The sequence below is a fragment of the Camelus bactrianus genome, chromosome 4 (genome assembly GCF_048773025.1).
Source record: "Camelus bactrianus isolate YW-2024 breed Bactrian camel chromosome 4, ASM4877302v1, whole genome shotgun sequence".
Lineage (NCBI taxonomy): Eukaryota > Metazoa > Chordata > Mammalia > Artiodactyla > Camelidae > Camelus > Camelus bactrianus.
The window spans coordinates 59,219,019-59,236,626 of NC_133542.1; the positions used below are offsets into that span (position 1 = coordinate 59,219,019).

Genomic DNA, 17,608 nt, shown 5'->3' on the forward strand with positions numbered 1-17,608 from the left:
TCCTCAAAAGACTAGGAATAGACTTACTGTATGACCCAGGAATCCCGCTCCTGGGCATATATCCAGAAGGAACCCTACTTCAGGATGACACCTGCACCCCAGTGTTCATAGCAGCACTATTTACAATAGCCAAGACATGGAGACAGCCTAAATGTCCATCAACAGATGACTGGATAAAGAAGAAGTCGTATATTTATACAATGGAATACTATTCAGCCATAAAAACCGACAACATAATGCCATTTCCAGCAACATGGATGCTCCTGGAGAATGTCATTCTAAGTGAAGTAAGCCAGAAAAAGAAAGAAAAATACCATATGAGACTGCTCAAATGTGGAATCTAAAAAAAAAAAAACAATGCAAAGCATAAATACAAAACAGAAATAGACTCATAGACATAGAATACAAACTTGTGGTTGCCAAGGGGGCAGAGGGTGGGAAGGGATAGACTGGGATTTCAAAATTGTAGAATAGATAAACAAGATTATACTGTATAGCACAGGGAAATATACACAAGATCTTATGGTAGCTCATGGAGAAAAAAATGTGACAATAAATATATATATGTTCATGTGTAACTGAAAAATTGTGCTCTACACTGGAATTTGACACAACATTGTAAAATGATTATAAATCAATAAAAAAAGTTAAAAAAAGATGAATTCTTAAATAAATAAATAAACCTAATTACCTCCTCCCCAAAACAAAACAGAAGAAAAACAACAAACAAACAAAAAAAAAAGAAAGGAGAAGCATCCAAGAGGAGTTCATTAAATGTCTACAGTTGGTGAAGATTAGAAGGAAGTTTGGAAAATACTCTGTTCAACTGTTTCTCCTACCTTTTCTTAATACTGTCCTATCAGCATGACATCAGAAATAGGCACAGATTGAAAAAAGCATAAAAAAAACATTTCAGGGTATTTTGTGAGACCTAGTTCCAATGGAGTTATTAGGAAGGGCACATTGTGCTATGAATGTTCAGAGGTGTTTAGTTCTAAGACCTTGCAAGAGGAGGAGGATTTGTTGCATTAGAGACTGTAAGGACGGGCATTGCAGACTAAAGAAACAACCTTAGCAAAGGTAACACAGAGAAAAGTGTGGGGTATGAGGAACAATAGAAACTTTGGCTATTGGACTTGTTTGGTTGGAACACAAGGTACATGTAGGCAGAAAGGTAGGTTGGGGCCTCTGTTTTAGAGGTCTGTGATCTTAGAACAAGGAGGTTAATAGACAATGGAGAGATTGGTAGGTGGTGGACTTCTGGGGGCAGATAAGTAGAGCCATGCCTTAGGTAGATTAATTTATCATTGTTGTATCATATCGGATGAACAGAGGGCAGGAGTACCATGAGAAAAACTTGTGTTTGTAATAGAGCTGGAGGGGGAAGGGTATAGCTCAATTGGTAGAGCTCGTGCTCAGCACCCAAGAGATCCCGGGTTCAATCCCCGGTACCTCCTGCATGCAGAACTCAATGAATAAACCATATTACCTCCCCTTCAGTAATAGAGCTGGAGATGGTAAAAACTAGAGACAGGCTGAGTGAATCTTCTAGTTTATTTGGGATTAGGAAAAGGGACCAAAACTGTGATATTTATGGATACAAAATTGACCGTGGATGAATAGTAAGGCAGGTTTAACAAAATAATCGCTGGGCCAGGAGTGGGGATACACAGGTTCTTCGCAAGGTGCCTCCATAGCTTTCTAGAATAACATCTAACTGGTTGCTTAAGCTCTCTGTGCCTTGGTTGCTCTGAACCAAGAAGAGTGATTGTGAAGGTAGGAGAAGATAACGGAGTTGGATTTATAGGAAGGAAATGCCATTGTTTCATACCGTGTCATTTGCTCAGGTTCCACGTGCTTATTCATTTGGTAGATGTACAGAGTAAAAAGGGTTTTAAGTTGATCTGATCTTACAGCTTGCTCTGTTTTCCCTACTGTCCTTTTATGTGGCACTTGTCCAGGTTTAGTGCCCTAGAGACTTAGTTTATATAAGGGATCTGGGTTTGGTGTTTCAGACTACGTAAAAGTCAACAGGAGTATATTCTCTTCCTTTCTTCCACTTCTATAAACAGGCGTGAGTTTTATTTACAATCCCCTTGCATTTGTCATAAAACAAATATTTTACAAAAGTACCTATGAAGGCATATTAGGTCAGAAAATGTTAGATTCTCCCAAGAGCTTTGTGGTCTCATACATTAGGCTCCTATGAAATGAACAGGTATAAAACTAGATGAAGTCACAACACTCTTCCAACTCTTAAGAAGTTCAACCGGTTTATGTTGCTTCTATATTGACTGTGTTTTGCTACTTCTTGATACAGAGCTACTGAATAATTTCTAAGCATATTCATCAAATACTATTATATAGCATTTCAGACTCACCGAGGTGATGGAGAAGATACTGAGGTTTGCATTGTATCATTAACAGATTTAGAAAATAATTTTTTATGCCTAAGTTGCACGGGGAGAATGGAGAGAAAAGCAGTTTATTTCAGGAAACACTTAACCATAATCAACCACTGTGTGGAGGGTATTAGAAAATGCAGGAGATTCATGGAAAAATAAGAGTCCCCATAGAACTTAACAATCTAATAGTAAGGATAGGCTTAGGGAAACATTCTGTTCTGGAAACTGAACTGAAAAAAAGTAGAATTAAGTTTTAGCTCTGAGCGGAACTTTATCAGTCATTTCATTCAGTGTTTATAGTTAAGGAAAATGAAACTCTAAAATATCAAAGACTTGCCTAATACAGTATTTATCACCCTATCTCTTTCACACTGAAATTAGCTCTCGTTCCTTTATATTTTGTTGCTTATTTTGTAATTGCATGGTCCATTCATGTTTGCCTGGAAGGCATAGGGGATCTAGAGATTAGACACTGGGCGTTTAAAAATTAAGTTTGTCCTTATCATACTTTCTCTAGAAAATGCTAGCCCTTCATTATCATATAGCTGTATAATTCTCCACGTAATCAGTTCCTCCAGGATCTGTCTTACCCAAACAGATTTCTTATCTCCTTTGCCCAGCCTGAGCCGCTTAATATGGTGCAGTGGAGATATGGAAAGATAAAAGTTGTGATAGAAGGGGGAGACCTTGAACCAGTATCTGTAAACAAAGCCTTTCCACGTCTTTCTCTGATTAGAATCAAATCACAGGTTTGCTTTCTGTCTTTTCCTTTGCTTATCTAACGGATAGTTAGAATGAGATTCTTGGGGCAGCTCCTGAGTTATCACTTTTTACTAAAATAAATATTCTTAGTCAAGGACTTCTAAGCGAAAGAGCTACTCCACACAACATTGTAAAATGACTATAACTCATTGAAAAAAAGTTTAAAAAAAAAAAAAAGAGCTACTCCCACTAATTCACAGCTGCTCTTTTTATTCTTCTAAACACTTGTCAGTCCATGTAATGTTTCTTGTTTGCCTAGATCATTGGCCACTCATAAATGAAGGCCCTTTAAGGTTTAAGTGTAACTGAAGTAGTTTGCTCCTTTATGTCTCTGGCTTGCGTCGGTTGCCTTCTTTGCACCCCACTAGTCTGATGCGTGAGTAACACAGCTACACGGACTGCTGTTACTTGATGCTGTTACTTGAATATGTAGCCTCTGCCTAGTTTGGTTTCTTTCCATGAAAAATGCTTTCAAGGAATCCTACAACTGATTCCTCATCTTTGCTATGGTTACTTCTCTTGTCTGATCACAGTCCTTTGTTCTTTTGTTCCCTTAAGATCATTATTACTGAGACCTATTCAAGGGCAAGCGTTATGGCCAAGCTTAGATCACAAAATGGCTTAGGCCTAAAATGGCTTCTCTTAGTCAAAAAGCTATATCTGGTTCTTTTCCTCTGGGAACCCCCCACACTATCTGCTTACAGTAGGGCTTTGGCATATGGTAAAGAAAGAAAAAATAACATTGAATTCTGCAGGTAATTACTAAATTAATTCTTTGCCAGTTTTGTCAACTTCCTCCTCATCTCAGCCCAACCACTGACATGAAGAAAAGTAAGTGAGAATTTGTTGCTATTGTAGATGACCCCTGGGAGTTATTTTTATTATCAACAAAGGCAAAAAGTTAGAAGGGAAAATGGTAGCCTTAGTTTTATTGAAGGATTTTTTAAAAGATAAAATCTAAGATTTCTTTCTTTATTTTTTGGTGGTAGTGATAGTGATGGTGGATTTGGGGCAATTATTTTCCTGAGTTCTATCTTTATAAACCTACTATTGTAGCAAGTGCCCTGTCAACTCCCATCACCTGCCATATTTGATCTGGGGGTAACTCTGTGTGTGTGTGTGTATGTGTGATTTTAAGGTCTTTTACATTTCTTTATTTCTTATTGGCCTGACCTAGTTTCTCTCTACCTCTACTGCCTCATTTTCCTTAACTGTGTTTAGTACACTGATATGGCAGAACTTTGAGGGTCCTAAGTTTTTGCCAGTTCTGGCTAGAACCTGGGTAAACCTATGATTTATTCAAGCCTAATAACCTTTGTAAATAAAATTGGTATAATTAAGTACCCTTATGATTACTGCACCTCAAGGAGGACACAAGCCAAGGAAGGGCAGCTAAAATACCCAAATTATCGTGTGGTGACGTTCACACAATTATGACCACATTTCTGCCAGTTAATTTGGAGTAAGAATGTGAGGCCAGGGTCTACGGGGTGAGTTAAACAGTATCATAGCCTTCAAGGGGAAGGGTCTTCCCCATATATATTCATCAAATTGCATTTCTCCTCCCTGGGAACTACTACATTTAAAAAAAAACAACTCCAGTATATTGACCTGAAATGCCACGTTCTGAAGAGCACATAGGCCCTATTTATTATTGCATTAGATCAAGGTTTCCCCTTTACTCCTACTTCTCCTTTACCACCTCCTTCCCCCAAAGAACAACGTAAGTGCAGAATTCGTAAAACTGTCAAGAGAATTTCAGAGTTCACCTATAAGGGCACTTGAAACAAAGCCAGAGCCATTTCTCAGAATATCTGCTGACCCAATACAGGTCATCAAGAGGCAGGATTATTCCAGTTAAACTTATTGCGTGATCACATGAACATAGTCCGTAAGCACAAATCCCTGTTTATGATAGTATGCTGTCTTTGACCTTGAATTTCCTCTGTCTGTACTTGCCAAAAGCTTATGTCACCAGTCGTAAATAATGACTGGAGAAAGCAGAAGAGTGACCAGATAGATTTCCCTTTGTTTAATGTTTTTACAAATCTAAAAAGGAACATGACCCTAATCATTTTAAGAATAAAAACTTTCTTCCTTATCATGGAAGTCAGGAAAGACTAGCAGTAGTCTCCAAAAGAATTACCTGAGGCTCCAGATTACCTCTGTCTGAGCTGGAGGAGAGGGGCCTTGTGACCACTTCTGTGTAGTCTTTCTGTGGGGTCTAATCTCCACAATCCCTATGGATTACTGTTTCTCATTCATCATTGTGCAATACCAGGAAAATAAAAGAGAATTAAAAGGTTAGACTAAACCTATTAGAAGTAAAGTCAGTGCCGAGACTCAGAATGGGCATCAGAATTTAGCCTTCTGTCTAATTCCCCAACTTGTCTCCATAAATCCATATTTACTTTGCTAGAGATGCTAGATTTTGCAAATAATCTGGTCCTCTGGTTAAGCTTTACAGTGTATGTGTTTGGGGGGGTTGGGGGGCAGGAATAGGGGAAACTTCTTTTTTGATGATCATCAGAAGTAGACTAAAAAGAATTAGACCCTTGAATACAAGTTTTGAAGCCTATTTTTATAAATACTGCACCATACTTATTAAATGAAGGAAAGGGGAAAACAGAAAGAAATGCAAAGCTATGTGACACTCAGTGTAGAATGTCATTTCATTTTCCATATCTAATTGTATTCAGGGCAATAGAAACAAGGTGGCATATAGCCAGTTTCAGGCACCCAGCTGAAAATGAATAAGATAAATGTTGCCTAGAAACTGAATAGTGTAAAGCCTTCCTGAGAAATAAACTTCTCACTAATTTTATTGGAACTAAGTTCTGTAGAAACTCTTGACTTTTTTTTTTTTATAGCCAGTTCCTAAACCATTTCTCTTCTGTTTCCTTAAAGATCTAAGAAGTTTCCTGCTAGAAGGAGGAGCTATTATGAACTACCCACACGAGTGTTAATAGTCATTTTGTGGTCTCAGTTAGGAGATAGGATAGGCAGAAAGGGGCTTGAAAGTGGTCTTGGCTAGAATACTCTGCAGGAGAGAAGCTAACAGAAAGCTGACATTTTGATAAATGTTTTCTCCCACAAAACTCATTCATTGGATTTTCCCTATCTTAGGTATTTTATCCCCTCATATTCCATGATAATAGCTACCATTTGTCAGGCACTTGGCTAGATGCTTAAGTCTGTTCTCTGATTGCTTTCTCCCAGCAGCCCTCCAAATTCTACTGCCTGGAAACCAGTTCCAGAGAGGCTAAGTAACTTTCCCAGGTTATACAATCAGAGCACCTTCCAAATTCTTTGACAGGTATTTTCCAACTATGTAGTTGAACTCTTCACTCCATTAGCTAATGCAAAGGTACTTCTCCAGTGTGGGTCCCTCTTGAATTCTGTTAGAGATAGTTTGCCTGCATTGGCAAAAATGTAAATGAAAGAACAGTATTCTAATCTTCCCACCTACTTATGAACCCAACTTGATGAGTAAAATACTATAGATGGATTTTATTACAGATTGAATGCTAGGAATGCTAAGGTTTTGTTGTTGTTGTTGTTGTTGTTGTTGTTGTTGTTTGTTAGTTTGTTTTTCAGTTCTATCCTTGAGCTATATATTCAGATTTTTTTTAAGTACTCTTCTTTATAAATAACTTGTTAATTTGATAAAGTGGAAGAATAAGAAGAAAAGTAAACAGCAGGGGTTTTAAACAAGAACAGGAGTGTTAGCCTGGAATTAACATATGCAGATAAATTTTCCTAAAACCAGAAATCTAGTGAATAGATAAACACAAAAATTTTGCTAAGGTTCCACCTATCACTCATTACTAACTCTTCCACAAGTTCCATTGATTGTAATCGCTTTACAAATCAAGAAACTTGATTCCATAAAAGTACAGTACAGTGACTTTGTGGACTTTGAATCGAGTTTTTAGAAAGAGACAGTGGGAAGGAGCTAAATTAGAGAAAATAGTTGTTGGAGAACAAGTAGTTAAAGTTGGCTGTGGAGTTTAGAGAAACTTGAATAAACCAAAGATGAAACAGCACAGCTCCTGATTAAACCATTTTCTTCAGATTACAAGTTAAGACAGCAAATGGTATTGCTGTGTCACTGTTCTTTGCTTTATTCTTACTTCAGTACCCATTTTTATTCTGCAAGAAGCTGAGCTAAGATCTTAGATTAAAGCTATTTGAAGGCAATAGACTAACACTAACCGACTGCCAGTTTACCTCCTGTAAACAGAATTTCTCTTCTAGAGAAAATGGGTTGTGTGTTTGCTATAGAAGATGAGTTATCCAAATACATATGGCTGGCACATCACTGAAAAGCCAAATAGGAAGAGAAAAGAACATAACTTTTATTTATTATGCCTTAATAGTAAATTTCTAAGTTTTTCCTTTTTTGATGTCATTTGAATTTGGCATATTCCCCCTGGGATCTTTTCTAGACCAAGGCTTTCAGTGAGCATAAGGACTTGCCAGGATTGGTTTGAGTTTGTGCCTACAGTGTATGTTATATGTTAATTTCCACCAGATTTGTACCTTCCAGTTCATATTCCACTAGGCAAGCCTTGCACAGGACTCCATTATAAGAAACCCTTTGTCCATGGACAATGAAAAGAAGTAGATTCTATTCTTGCTGTGTTTCCTAGTATATTTGAAATGTATCCTATAAGATGACACTTCAAAGCAAGTGCATACTTTGAAAGGTGTTTTTGAGATTTGGATATATGAATTATTGGATCATTGACATCTCTGAAGAGATTTGATCCCGTATCTTCATTGAACAGGTGGCTCTAGTTGGTAATGAGGTTTGGTGCCTGAACAATCATGAACTTGTGGGTCTTCAAAAAAAAACCTGTTCATGGGAAAAATATGTAAAAGTCCATCAAGGAAATCAAGGATACAAATCTTAAGTAGTTTGTAGTGCTGTGTTCTTGCTGTTTAAACTGTCTTTTGCACTTCAACTTATGCCCCCAAATGAAAATGAAGACTATTCAGTTTCCTCTTCTATCTTTTTACCTCCATGAGGAAAGACTCTATGTCTGGTTCGTCTCTGTATGTCCCTCAGTCTCTTACACCACAAGGCACTCCTCACATAGTCACTGACTCAGTGGCCAGGACTCATGCTGACAACATGAAATGAAATTATCCTTTATGGTTTTCTTATGCTATAATCACTTTCTAGACTCTTATTAAAAGAGAAAAAAAAATCTGTGACTTCTACTTCAGTCTCTTTATGAGGATGTGTTATCAGCTTTCCTGACAGGCAGAAGTCTTTTTAATCTTATTTCACTTCATTTGCTTAGTTCAAAATCATAATTTATGATCACCCAGAGACCAGTGATCTCTTCATCCTACCATGTTTCTTTGTCTGAAAACTGCTGTGCACTTACCATTTGTTCCATCATTGAAACTTTGTGTGTGCTCTCATTGATTATTTTTGTGTATTCTTTTTTGTTTTGTTTTGTTTCACAATAAAAATTTTATGGACAAAGATTTTAACTATATATCTCTGTACCTCCAATCTAATCCCTTTATGGCAATGATATTAATAGCATTAGCTTGTCATGCTCCGTAATTATGAAGTAATATAGTGTCTGCCATCAAAGTTATTTATATTCAGAGTTGAACTTTGATTATCCGTACTGAGGTTTTGCCTTGTCCATTGCTGGAAATAAGAATCTCTTTCTTAAGCTTGCTTAAGCATAGAATCAAGGGATGGGAGTTGAAGAGAGGAAAATAGATGGCTAAATATTTGTGCCTTTGATTAGACATACATGACTCCCTGAGTCTATGTAAATTTCCTATCTAAAGTATGCTTCTTGTCAGTCTCTTAGTAATGCTGCCATATTACCCTGTTTATTTCCTTTGCAGCCCTAGTTACCACCATGAAACTGTTCTATTTATTGTTTTTCTTTCCATCAGGTACTTGTTTGTCTTATTCACTACTGAATTACTAGAGCTTAGCTCAGAGTTTGGCACATAGTAAGAGCTTGATAAGTATTTATTGATTGGATTAAAGAGAGGCACACTCAGGCTTGTGAACATAAATAACTACTTGGCATTTCGAAAGCACTCTTTCCCTCACAAACTGGAGTTGAGGGACACAAAGAGAACCCACCAACAGCTCCCTCTCTACCCTCTCCAACTCCCCACCCCGACTACAGGAGTTTTTGCTCCTTGGTTTATGTCTCGGACGGACATTTGCAGTAAAGCAGTGAAGAGGTGGTAAAGACACAAGACTGAATATGCAGTTGTCTGGACTTAATTTAATATAGAATATCCAATTTATACCTTGCTTTCAGTGTTCTCAGCTCTAATGCTCTGCTAGGATTGTAATTTTATCAAATTCTGAGCACACCGCTTGCCTAGGGCAGCGGTAGACCTTTTCTTCCAATTTAAATTAGCTGAAGGCTGGTTGTCCCATATGTGAAAGCGTATTCTTAATATCCTGATTGAACACAGGCCATCCAGTTAGGTGAATTATCTTGAAATACTTGCTTTTTATCTACTGACATTTATGATTAGAAAACCTTAGAGCAGTTAAATTTCATTAATGGCATCAATTTGTCTGTTACTACAAATTGTTTCCTGAAACCCAAAGAAGCTACTTTTCTTTTCCTTATTTCAAATTTAAATTTGTACATTGATTATATCTAGTAAAGAAATGATTCTGCAGAATAAGGGTTAGGTTTCTGAAATCCTACATACAAATCCCTTCTGCCACAACCTCCAAATGTGGTCCTTAATAGCACAGTTTCTTCTCTCTCGATCTATAGATTGTAAAAAGTAATTCTGAGTAAAGATGCTCGGAGGGCATTTAGTCATTGGCAGAAATCCCATGTAGGCAAAGTATTTATCAAGAATCAAAATTTTACTTTAAAAAAAAAGCTTTCATATCCTTGAATTATTATATATAATTCTTTTTCTTAAAGGAATCTACTGCTGACTCAACTTCTCCTGGAAAAAATGGACCATTCCCACCATATGGGGATGAGCACTATGGACCACAACAGTACCATGTCACCTTCTCACCATCACACGACAACCTCAGCCTCCCACTCCCATGATCACATGATGATGATGATGGTAAGTGCCACAGGAGAAGCAGCGTAGGCCCTTTCCCACCCATTTGAGTAACAGAGATAATCGAAGTTTAGGACTGGAAGGTTATCATCTTTAAAAATCAATTTACCAATGAGGAAAAACACTAAGGCCGACCTAGACAAGTCAAGTGATTTGTTCAAGGTCATGTGGCAGGTTCATTTCGGAGCCACACCAGAACCAAGATTTCTGTGCTTCTTTCTTCAGTATTCCTTTCTTTGAAAATTGACCCTTTTCTGAATGAAGTTCTGGTCTTTCTACTTTGTGTAGAAAAGAGAAACAGACAAAAGTTGATGGTGGGGGCAAAGGAAAGTACTTGTGGAGAATGCCTGTAGTAGTAATACTAAAATGAGGAAGAAAGCCTCCCACTTCGATGAGTGTCTCTTATTATCCAGATCTGCTGCTTTTAAATGTTCTAAGCTTCTTGACCTGAAATTCTCATTTAGAATCTTCACTTGTTTCTAATTGACTTGTTTTGATTTCCTGGCAGCCCATGACCTTCTACTTTGGCTTTAAGAATGTGGAACTCTTGTTTTCTGGTTTGGTGATCAATACAGCTGGAGGTGAGTAAGCCATCAGGTGGTGTTTGAAGGTGATACAGACCTGCGAGCCAGTGACAAACAACCTGGAAACCCAGCACCTCTTTCTGCCATAATTACTGAATCATTATAGTTATGATCCTAACCATCTTGCTTCCTATTTCCTACCTGGAAGGTGAGGATACACAATGTTTCATTGGGCCCTACAGTAAACCTCCCTTAAATATCATGTGTATGTTTTAGAGTTTCTGAAATGTAATTTAGATACCAGATAGGAGTCTTTTGCAATCCATTTCCTTTCATCCTTTTCCAAAGTGTTTCCTTGTTTGATTAAGTTATCAGTCCTGGATATAAGAATATAAAAGACATAAGAGGCATTTTATATTCATAACCACAAAATAACCCTAGCTTAAAAACTATTAATCTAGCACAGTTCTTCCACTATACAGATAAATTAAGCCTCAAATAATGAAATGATTAGCCCTACTCACATAGAGTTAGTATGTCAGAGCTAGGACAAGGACCTAGACCTTCCATTCCTGCCTAGTCCAGTGCTCTTTCTAGCTTACCAGACTGGTCTACATCATTCCTGATTCTTGGCATGACCTGTCTTAGAGTCAGTCCTAGTTTTGGGGATAGCTAGTTACCCATTTTTTGTGTGTCTGTCATGTTGGGTTGGTGTGCCTTAAATTCAGATTACACTACTGCAGTAGTTAGATGGACCACTTTAGATACAAGATAAGTCTTTGGATCCACAAAACCAATTTGTTTTGGTTAGCAGGGAAGTGTTTAATTTAGGTAGTATGTTAAAATCAGTTTTGAATACATTCATGTTGTTACTAACTCTTCACAGTGTGGAAGGCTTAGAATTGAAATGCCTATTCAAGGAATCGAGTCTGCACTTAAAGATAAGTTGTTTCATTCATTCCTCTTTTGCATATTCTACATTGTGCATTTCAGTGTAACAAGTTAATTTAATGACATCAAGCAGCCAAACCAAAAGGTTATTGTTGTTCAGATGATTTTTTTTTTTTTTTGGTATCTTTATCAGAAAATGAGTATGTTCTTCAGTTGAGGCAATGGTTTTCATTAACACATCTTAGCTCTTCTCTTGCCTCTGTACAAGTGAAGAGGTTACAATATAATATATTTAGAAATTGAGAGTAGCAGTTTTCCTATGTTGTCTTTCTAGCTTGAAAAGCACACCAGCTAAGGATTTTGCATGTTTGACATAACCACCATCTTTTCCCTCCCTACTTAGAAATGGCTGGAGCTTTTGTGGCCGTATTTTTACTAGCAATGTTCTACGAAGGACTCAAGATAGCCCGAGAGAGCCTCCTGCGCAAGTCACAAGTCAGCATTCGGTACAATTCCATGCCTGTCCCAGGACCAAACGGAACGATCCTTATGGAGACACACAAAACTGTTGGGTAAGAAGACTAAACAAATCCAGGTGGAAGTCCTGGAGAGCTGGATTAGTTATATAGCAAAGCAGCTATTTTGTTAGCAACAGCCCCCTTCTGGAGTTAGTGATTCCATATGACCTTGATCTGATCAAAACTGTCTTTGGAGGCTTGAGGTTGTGGATCATTAGGAGGCCAAAGAAGGAACGATAGGAATCCTCTGCAAACATGATTGTTTATTCTAAATTCTAAGTATTGGTCACTTTGAAAGAAAGTAAAGAATCTTTATTTTAAAATATTTGCCAAAACAAAAATCAGAAGAAGAAAAGAAATTCATGTCAGGGTATAGAAGAATGGCAGAATCCAACTGATTCCTTTCTACAAAATGTTGTACCATCCCAGCTCTAGTCTCCTTTTGTTCTAATATAAGATTGTGCAAATGTCTGTATTCCATCTAAGAAAGTATTTGGATGACTACTGGTTTTTCCCACAGATTAGTAAGTGCTTTCTGAGATTCAGTTATAATAGAAATACAGGTCTTAAAGCTAAATTGGTATTCAAGAAATCCTATAGACTAATGTCCTGCTTTCAAGTAAGCACAATATTATTTATGCCCATTGTACTGATGGTTGGGCTTATTGAGAACCAAACAGATTGTGACTTACCTGAGGTGAGAGAACCAGTAGTAAGTGACAGAGGGTTAAATGATCAGGTCTCCTGGTCCCTAATTAAGAGCTTGCCACTGTACCACCCAACCCTCAATTCTATTTCCAGTTTTTTAGAATGTGAACTTTGCAAAAGTGGAAGGCTTGAAAATGTTCAGGCCAATAAGTATGAGGGGGTTTGGGGCTTCCCTTTCAGGATGCAAAGTGGAGGTGAGTCAGAGCATTGCTCTTCCTTCCGGTCCCCTCCTCCTGAGGAGGGTTCCTCCTGCTGACCTATACTGTATCTGGCCAATGCTTATAAATGTCACAGTCGTATCATATTTCCTTTCCAAAGGCCAATAAACAACCTACAAAGACACAAGTGCCCGCGAGTTGCCAGGGTGGCTGTGAGGGAGTCCAGCTCAAGCTGAGCTCATGACTACAACTGTTCCCCCTTTCCCCCGAGAGCACGTGTGGGGTCCCTGACTGCTGTGTCCCTGTTTACTTTCCAGGCAGCAGATGCTGAGCTTTCCTCACCTCCTGCAAACAGTGCTGCACATCATCCAGGTGGTCATCAGCTACTTCCTCATGCTCATCTTCATGACCTACAACGGCTACCTCTGCATTGCTGTAGCAGCAGGGGCCGGCACAGGGTACTTCCTCTTCAGCTGGAAAAAGGCAGTGGTAGTGGACATCACAGAGCATTGCCATTAATGTCAAACTCCATGATGTGGCCTTACCCATTGCAGTGGGAAGCAGTTCAAGACTGGAAAACAGGATTCCTAGTCCAATCTTCCCTTCTTCCTCCTTGTCTCCTTACACACAGATACCCACACGCACGTACTCCTGCTCAATGGGTTTAGTCTCTGATCTAAAGTGGTACCCTCCCTTTTCTTTCCCTAGTGAGCTGAGTTTCCCATTTCTCTTGAAGTGAAGCCACCCATGAGATGTCCTGTCTTCCCCCGTCATCTTAGATCCAAGCTATATGTTCTTATTTCATCCAGCTAGCTTTCTGTTTGATGGCTTGATCACCTGCTTTTCTAGTCTTCTGTTCTGTTCTTAAAAAAAAAAAAAAAAAAAACTATGTGAATCTGGGGGTTTTTTCCTGGGTCAGTGATGGAAACGGATTAACTTTAGCCAGGACTTACACCAGTTGAGGGAAATTCTTGCCCAACTAAATTCAGAACCCAAACTTAGCATTAAAAAATATGTTCTAGTCTTTGGACTCAGTGAGTGGGAGATACATTGTGCCTTTCCCTAGGTGTGATGTGATGCACCGAAATCTTTGTAGTGGGCAGAGGGGTAGTTTGAGGCTGTATAAACACAGGCCTGGAGCTCACAGACGTGTGCATTCTTGGGTAGCTCATCAACTTGTGTTCCAGCTTAACATTTTGATTAGCATGAATTTCTCAATTAAAAAAATGACAATCAATTTGAGAAAATAGATATTTCTAAGTGAAACCACTGACATTGTGCTTTGACTTGGTACCTTCGTATGTCTCAGCTGAATGAAACACGCGTTTTAGCCCTTGTCTCCTATTACTGTTTTCACGTGTCTGCCTCTAAACCAGTGGTTTTTCAAACTTTAGTGTGCATCAGAATCACCTGGAAAGCTTGTTAAAACACTGATTGCTGGGCCTCCACCCAGAGCCCCCAAATTGGCATTTTTAACAAGTTCCCAAGTGATGCTCCTGCTGATGGTCAGAGGACCACACCGAGAATCTCTGCTTTAAACTAAGGGAGTATCACCTGGTGGGTGAGCTGCCTGGTACTGGGCACGGGAATTTGACTTGCTTTTAGCAGGCGGTATGTTTGGGCTTAACTCGTGTACTAAATCCTGCTGGTCAATATTTAATCATTCCACAAGCATTTATTCAGCCCCAGCTGTATGTATGTGTGCCCAGGCACACATGCATAAAAGGCAGTAGCCAAAGTAACATTTATTAGCATGTATGAAATCACTAGTCCGTATTTTTAAAGATCTGTGATTTCTTGGAAGTATCTTGAAGGTTGATAAAGCCCTTTGATCTGCACTGTAAGTCAGCCAGTCATGGGTCAGAAGGGCAAAAGCCCAGCCCTCTCTTTGGAGAGGCTTAGGGTGTGGTCTGCTGATGGCCAGATTTTGCTCAACCTCCGAGATCCATGCCCACACCAGGCAGATCCTCATCCTTTACTGACCATCTTTTGTTACTCCTGGGGGCTTAATTAGGTAATGAGTGGACAGAACTTCTTTCCTCAGTGAAGAATTAAAATTGAATTTTTATTCTGCTCAGTTGTTAGTCTACATTGAAGTCTTGTTCCCAGTCCAACCTACCTCTGTGAAGTGACTCTTCTTGTGCTGGTCTATTAAATCCTGCCCTCCTTGGTGCTAGACTCAAATTGTGCCTCCGGGCAGAAGAGACAAAACACAGCTATCCTGTTGGCCTCTGTTGTGTTTGAAGTTTATACTTTCTCTGTTAGTGCCAGTTAAATATTGAAGGGCAAGAAATGTGTACTTCCATGGCTTTGAACCAAGAGAGGGTTATGAGCTTACTGGATCAAAGTTAAAATCTAAGAACCAACATTTAGAGTTTCATGCTTTTCTCTCCTTCCAACCCGTTGTAGTGCTGATACTTAGCATAAGCAGAGTGAATGACAGGTACTGACAGAATCCAGCATTAAGGTACAAATAGCCTATCATTGTCTCAGAAGACAAGAAATAATAAAACCTTTAATAATGAAATAAGAATCAATGTTTAGTAGTGACCCTGGTACTCTAGAAATCTTGACATGATCTGCTATAAAACACCCTTTCAGGTACAGGACCTTATCAGTAAGGTAGAGAAAATCAAGGCCAGTTAAGACAAAATGCTGTGAATTTCAAAGTCTCAGAGAGAAACATTGGTTTGGGATAGGCCTTCGGGTATTCAAGGTAGAGTCTCATGAAAAACCTAAATTCCAGCAATCTTGGGCTAGGTTGCCAAAGGAAGAAGCTAATGAAGGGAAAAAAAAAAAACAAATTAAAGCTTAAATTTCATCTTTCTTGAGCTCTTGGATCGTGATAATGTAATGATCTTATTGACTTTCTTTTCTGTATCCCTGTTCATTTAGAATTTAGTGCCTGGCTTCTTTGTTCCTTTGAGATCCAAATTTCTCTTCTCCTCCTGTTCACATCTATTAGAAGCTTGTATCCCCATGTCTTCAGCCCCTTATTCTGCTTTCCACTTCTCTTTCTGTCTTTCAGGCTTTCATCCCATATATCTGGTTTATTCAGTCTCCCTAGCCCTTCCGGTACAGTGGACAGTGCTGTGCAGTGGCTGTGGATAGACACCAACCAGAAGTTGTACAACAAGTTTGAGGAGCAATTGTCCCATTGGAATTTCTATGAGGCTGGGTGATGGGTTACCTGGTACTATCTACAGAATTACAAAATCTATGTGCCATCTCCAACCTACGCTGGAGGAGCACCAGCCTCCTCTTGCCCACAAAGAGGGACTCCTCTGTGTCCACCAGGAAATTAGAGATTGAGGTTTCTTCACTACTTCTGTGGAATTCCCATTTAGGCTGTGGGGCACTGGTTTTGCATTCTAGCCACAGGGGTTCCTTCTAGAAGGTAGAAAGGGAGGTGGCAGGGAGTACACTTTCATGTCATTTAATGTTGATCCTGCCTTCTCCAGCTACTTCTTTCAGAAGGTACATCTAAAGATACAAAATCCGCATTTGATATAATGCCTTAATCACTGGGTCTACAATTAATGTTGACTGTTTCAGATTGTAAGCTCCTGGAGAGCAGTATTGCTGTAGTAGGAATGTTTTAACAGTGTCATGTGCGAAAGAACAAATAAATATTCTGATTTTGTGATTCTATGCATGTCTTTCTACCCAGAGTGATATTATAAGTGGTTTCTTCGTTGTCTGCATGGAGTCTGGCCATTACCATCAGTTCTCAAGATGTCAGTCTTTTAGGTGGCATGATCCCTTTATGTTTTCATCTCATTCTCCACCTAATCTACTTAAAATGACAAGCCCATACATGCCAGAAGAGCTACATGACCTTTTGTACAGGAGACAGTGTCTTCATGAAGCTGCAATACCTTGGTACACCAAGGATTTCTGAATTTAAAAGCTGATTTGTTGTATCATACTCCCTTCCCTATGCTTATGCTATTGGGCCAGAAGCTCTAAGTTGGTCTTCTAGGAACTGCCAAGTCTTGAGACAAGTGTTGGCCCTGCCTGTCCCCTTCATGCCAGAATGCTGGTGTTAAGTGCCTTTCCTTTGGCTCCTACACGGGGATCTCGCCATCAGCACCACTCCTAGTCTCTTCCACAGTGTAGTATGATGGGCACCGGCTTTGAAGTCAGGAACACCTGGGTTTGAATCCTGGCTCCACCACTTACTAGAAGTGTGACCTTAGGCTTGTTATTTTAATAATCCCTAAGCCTTAGTTTTCTCATTTATAAAAAGGCAATAATAGTACCTATTTAAATTAGCAATGCACATAAAGCCCCCAGCAGATACTAATAGGTATCCAAGCCATAGTAAGTGTATTTTTATTATCTCCTGATTATTATCCCGGCTCTCAGAAAAATGAAAGGTACACACTTCTGGCTAAGGCTGGTATCTCTTCACAAGCACTTGACCATCTTCTTGAGTTTGGGCAATCCAGAAATGAACACTAGGACCTAAGAAATATAGAATCAATGCATGTGATTTCAATGGTGTCAGAAGACTTGCAGCTGCAATAAGCTCTTATCTACTGATCTGGTAA

The 17,608-nt window shown here is 39.0% G+C and overlaps 1 protein-coding gene across 2 annotated transcripts in view; it reads left to right on the forward strand.

The window, feature by feature from the left end:
- The window catches only part of SLC31A1 (solute carrier family 31 member 1), a 39,438-nt gene extending 22,732 nt beyond the window's left edge, over positions 1–16,706 (forward strand). For both annotated transcript variants that reach the window (XM_074362023.1, XM_010957235.3), the window contains exons 2-5: positions 10,106–10,259; positions 10,765–10,837; positions 12,075–12,243; positions 13,373–16,706. In XM_074362023.1, coding sequence (XP_074218124.1) covers positions 10,140–10,259; positions 10,765–10,837; positions 12,075–12,243; positions 13,373–13,574 — 564 coding nt within the window. In that variant the 5' untranslated portion in view covers positions 10,106–10,139 and the 3' untranslated portion in view covers positions 13,575–16,706. The remainder of the gene's footprint in view (positions 1–10,105; positions 10,260–10,764; positions 10,838–12,074; positions 12,244–13,372) is intronic.
- The last annotated feature ends 902 nt before the right edge of the window (positions 16,707–17,608 follow it).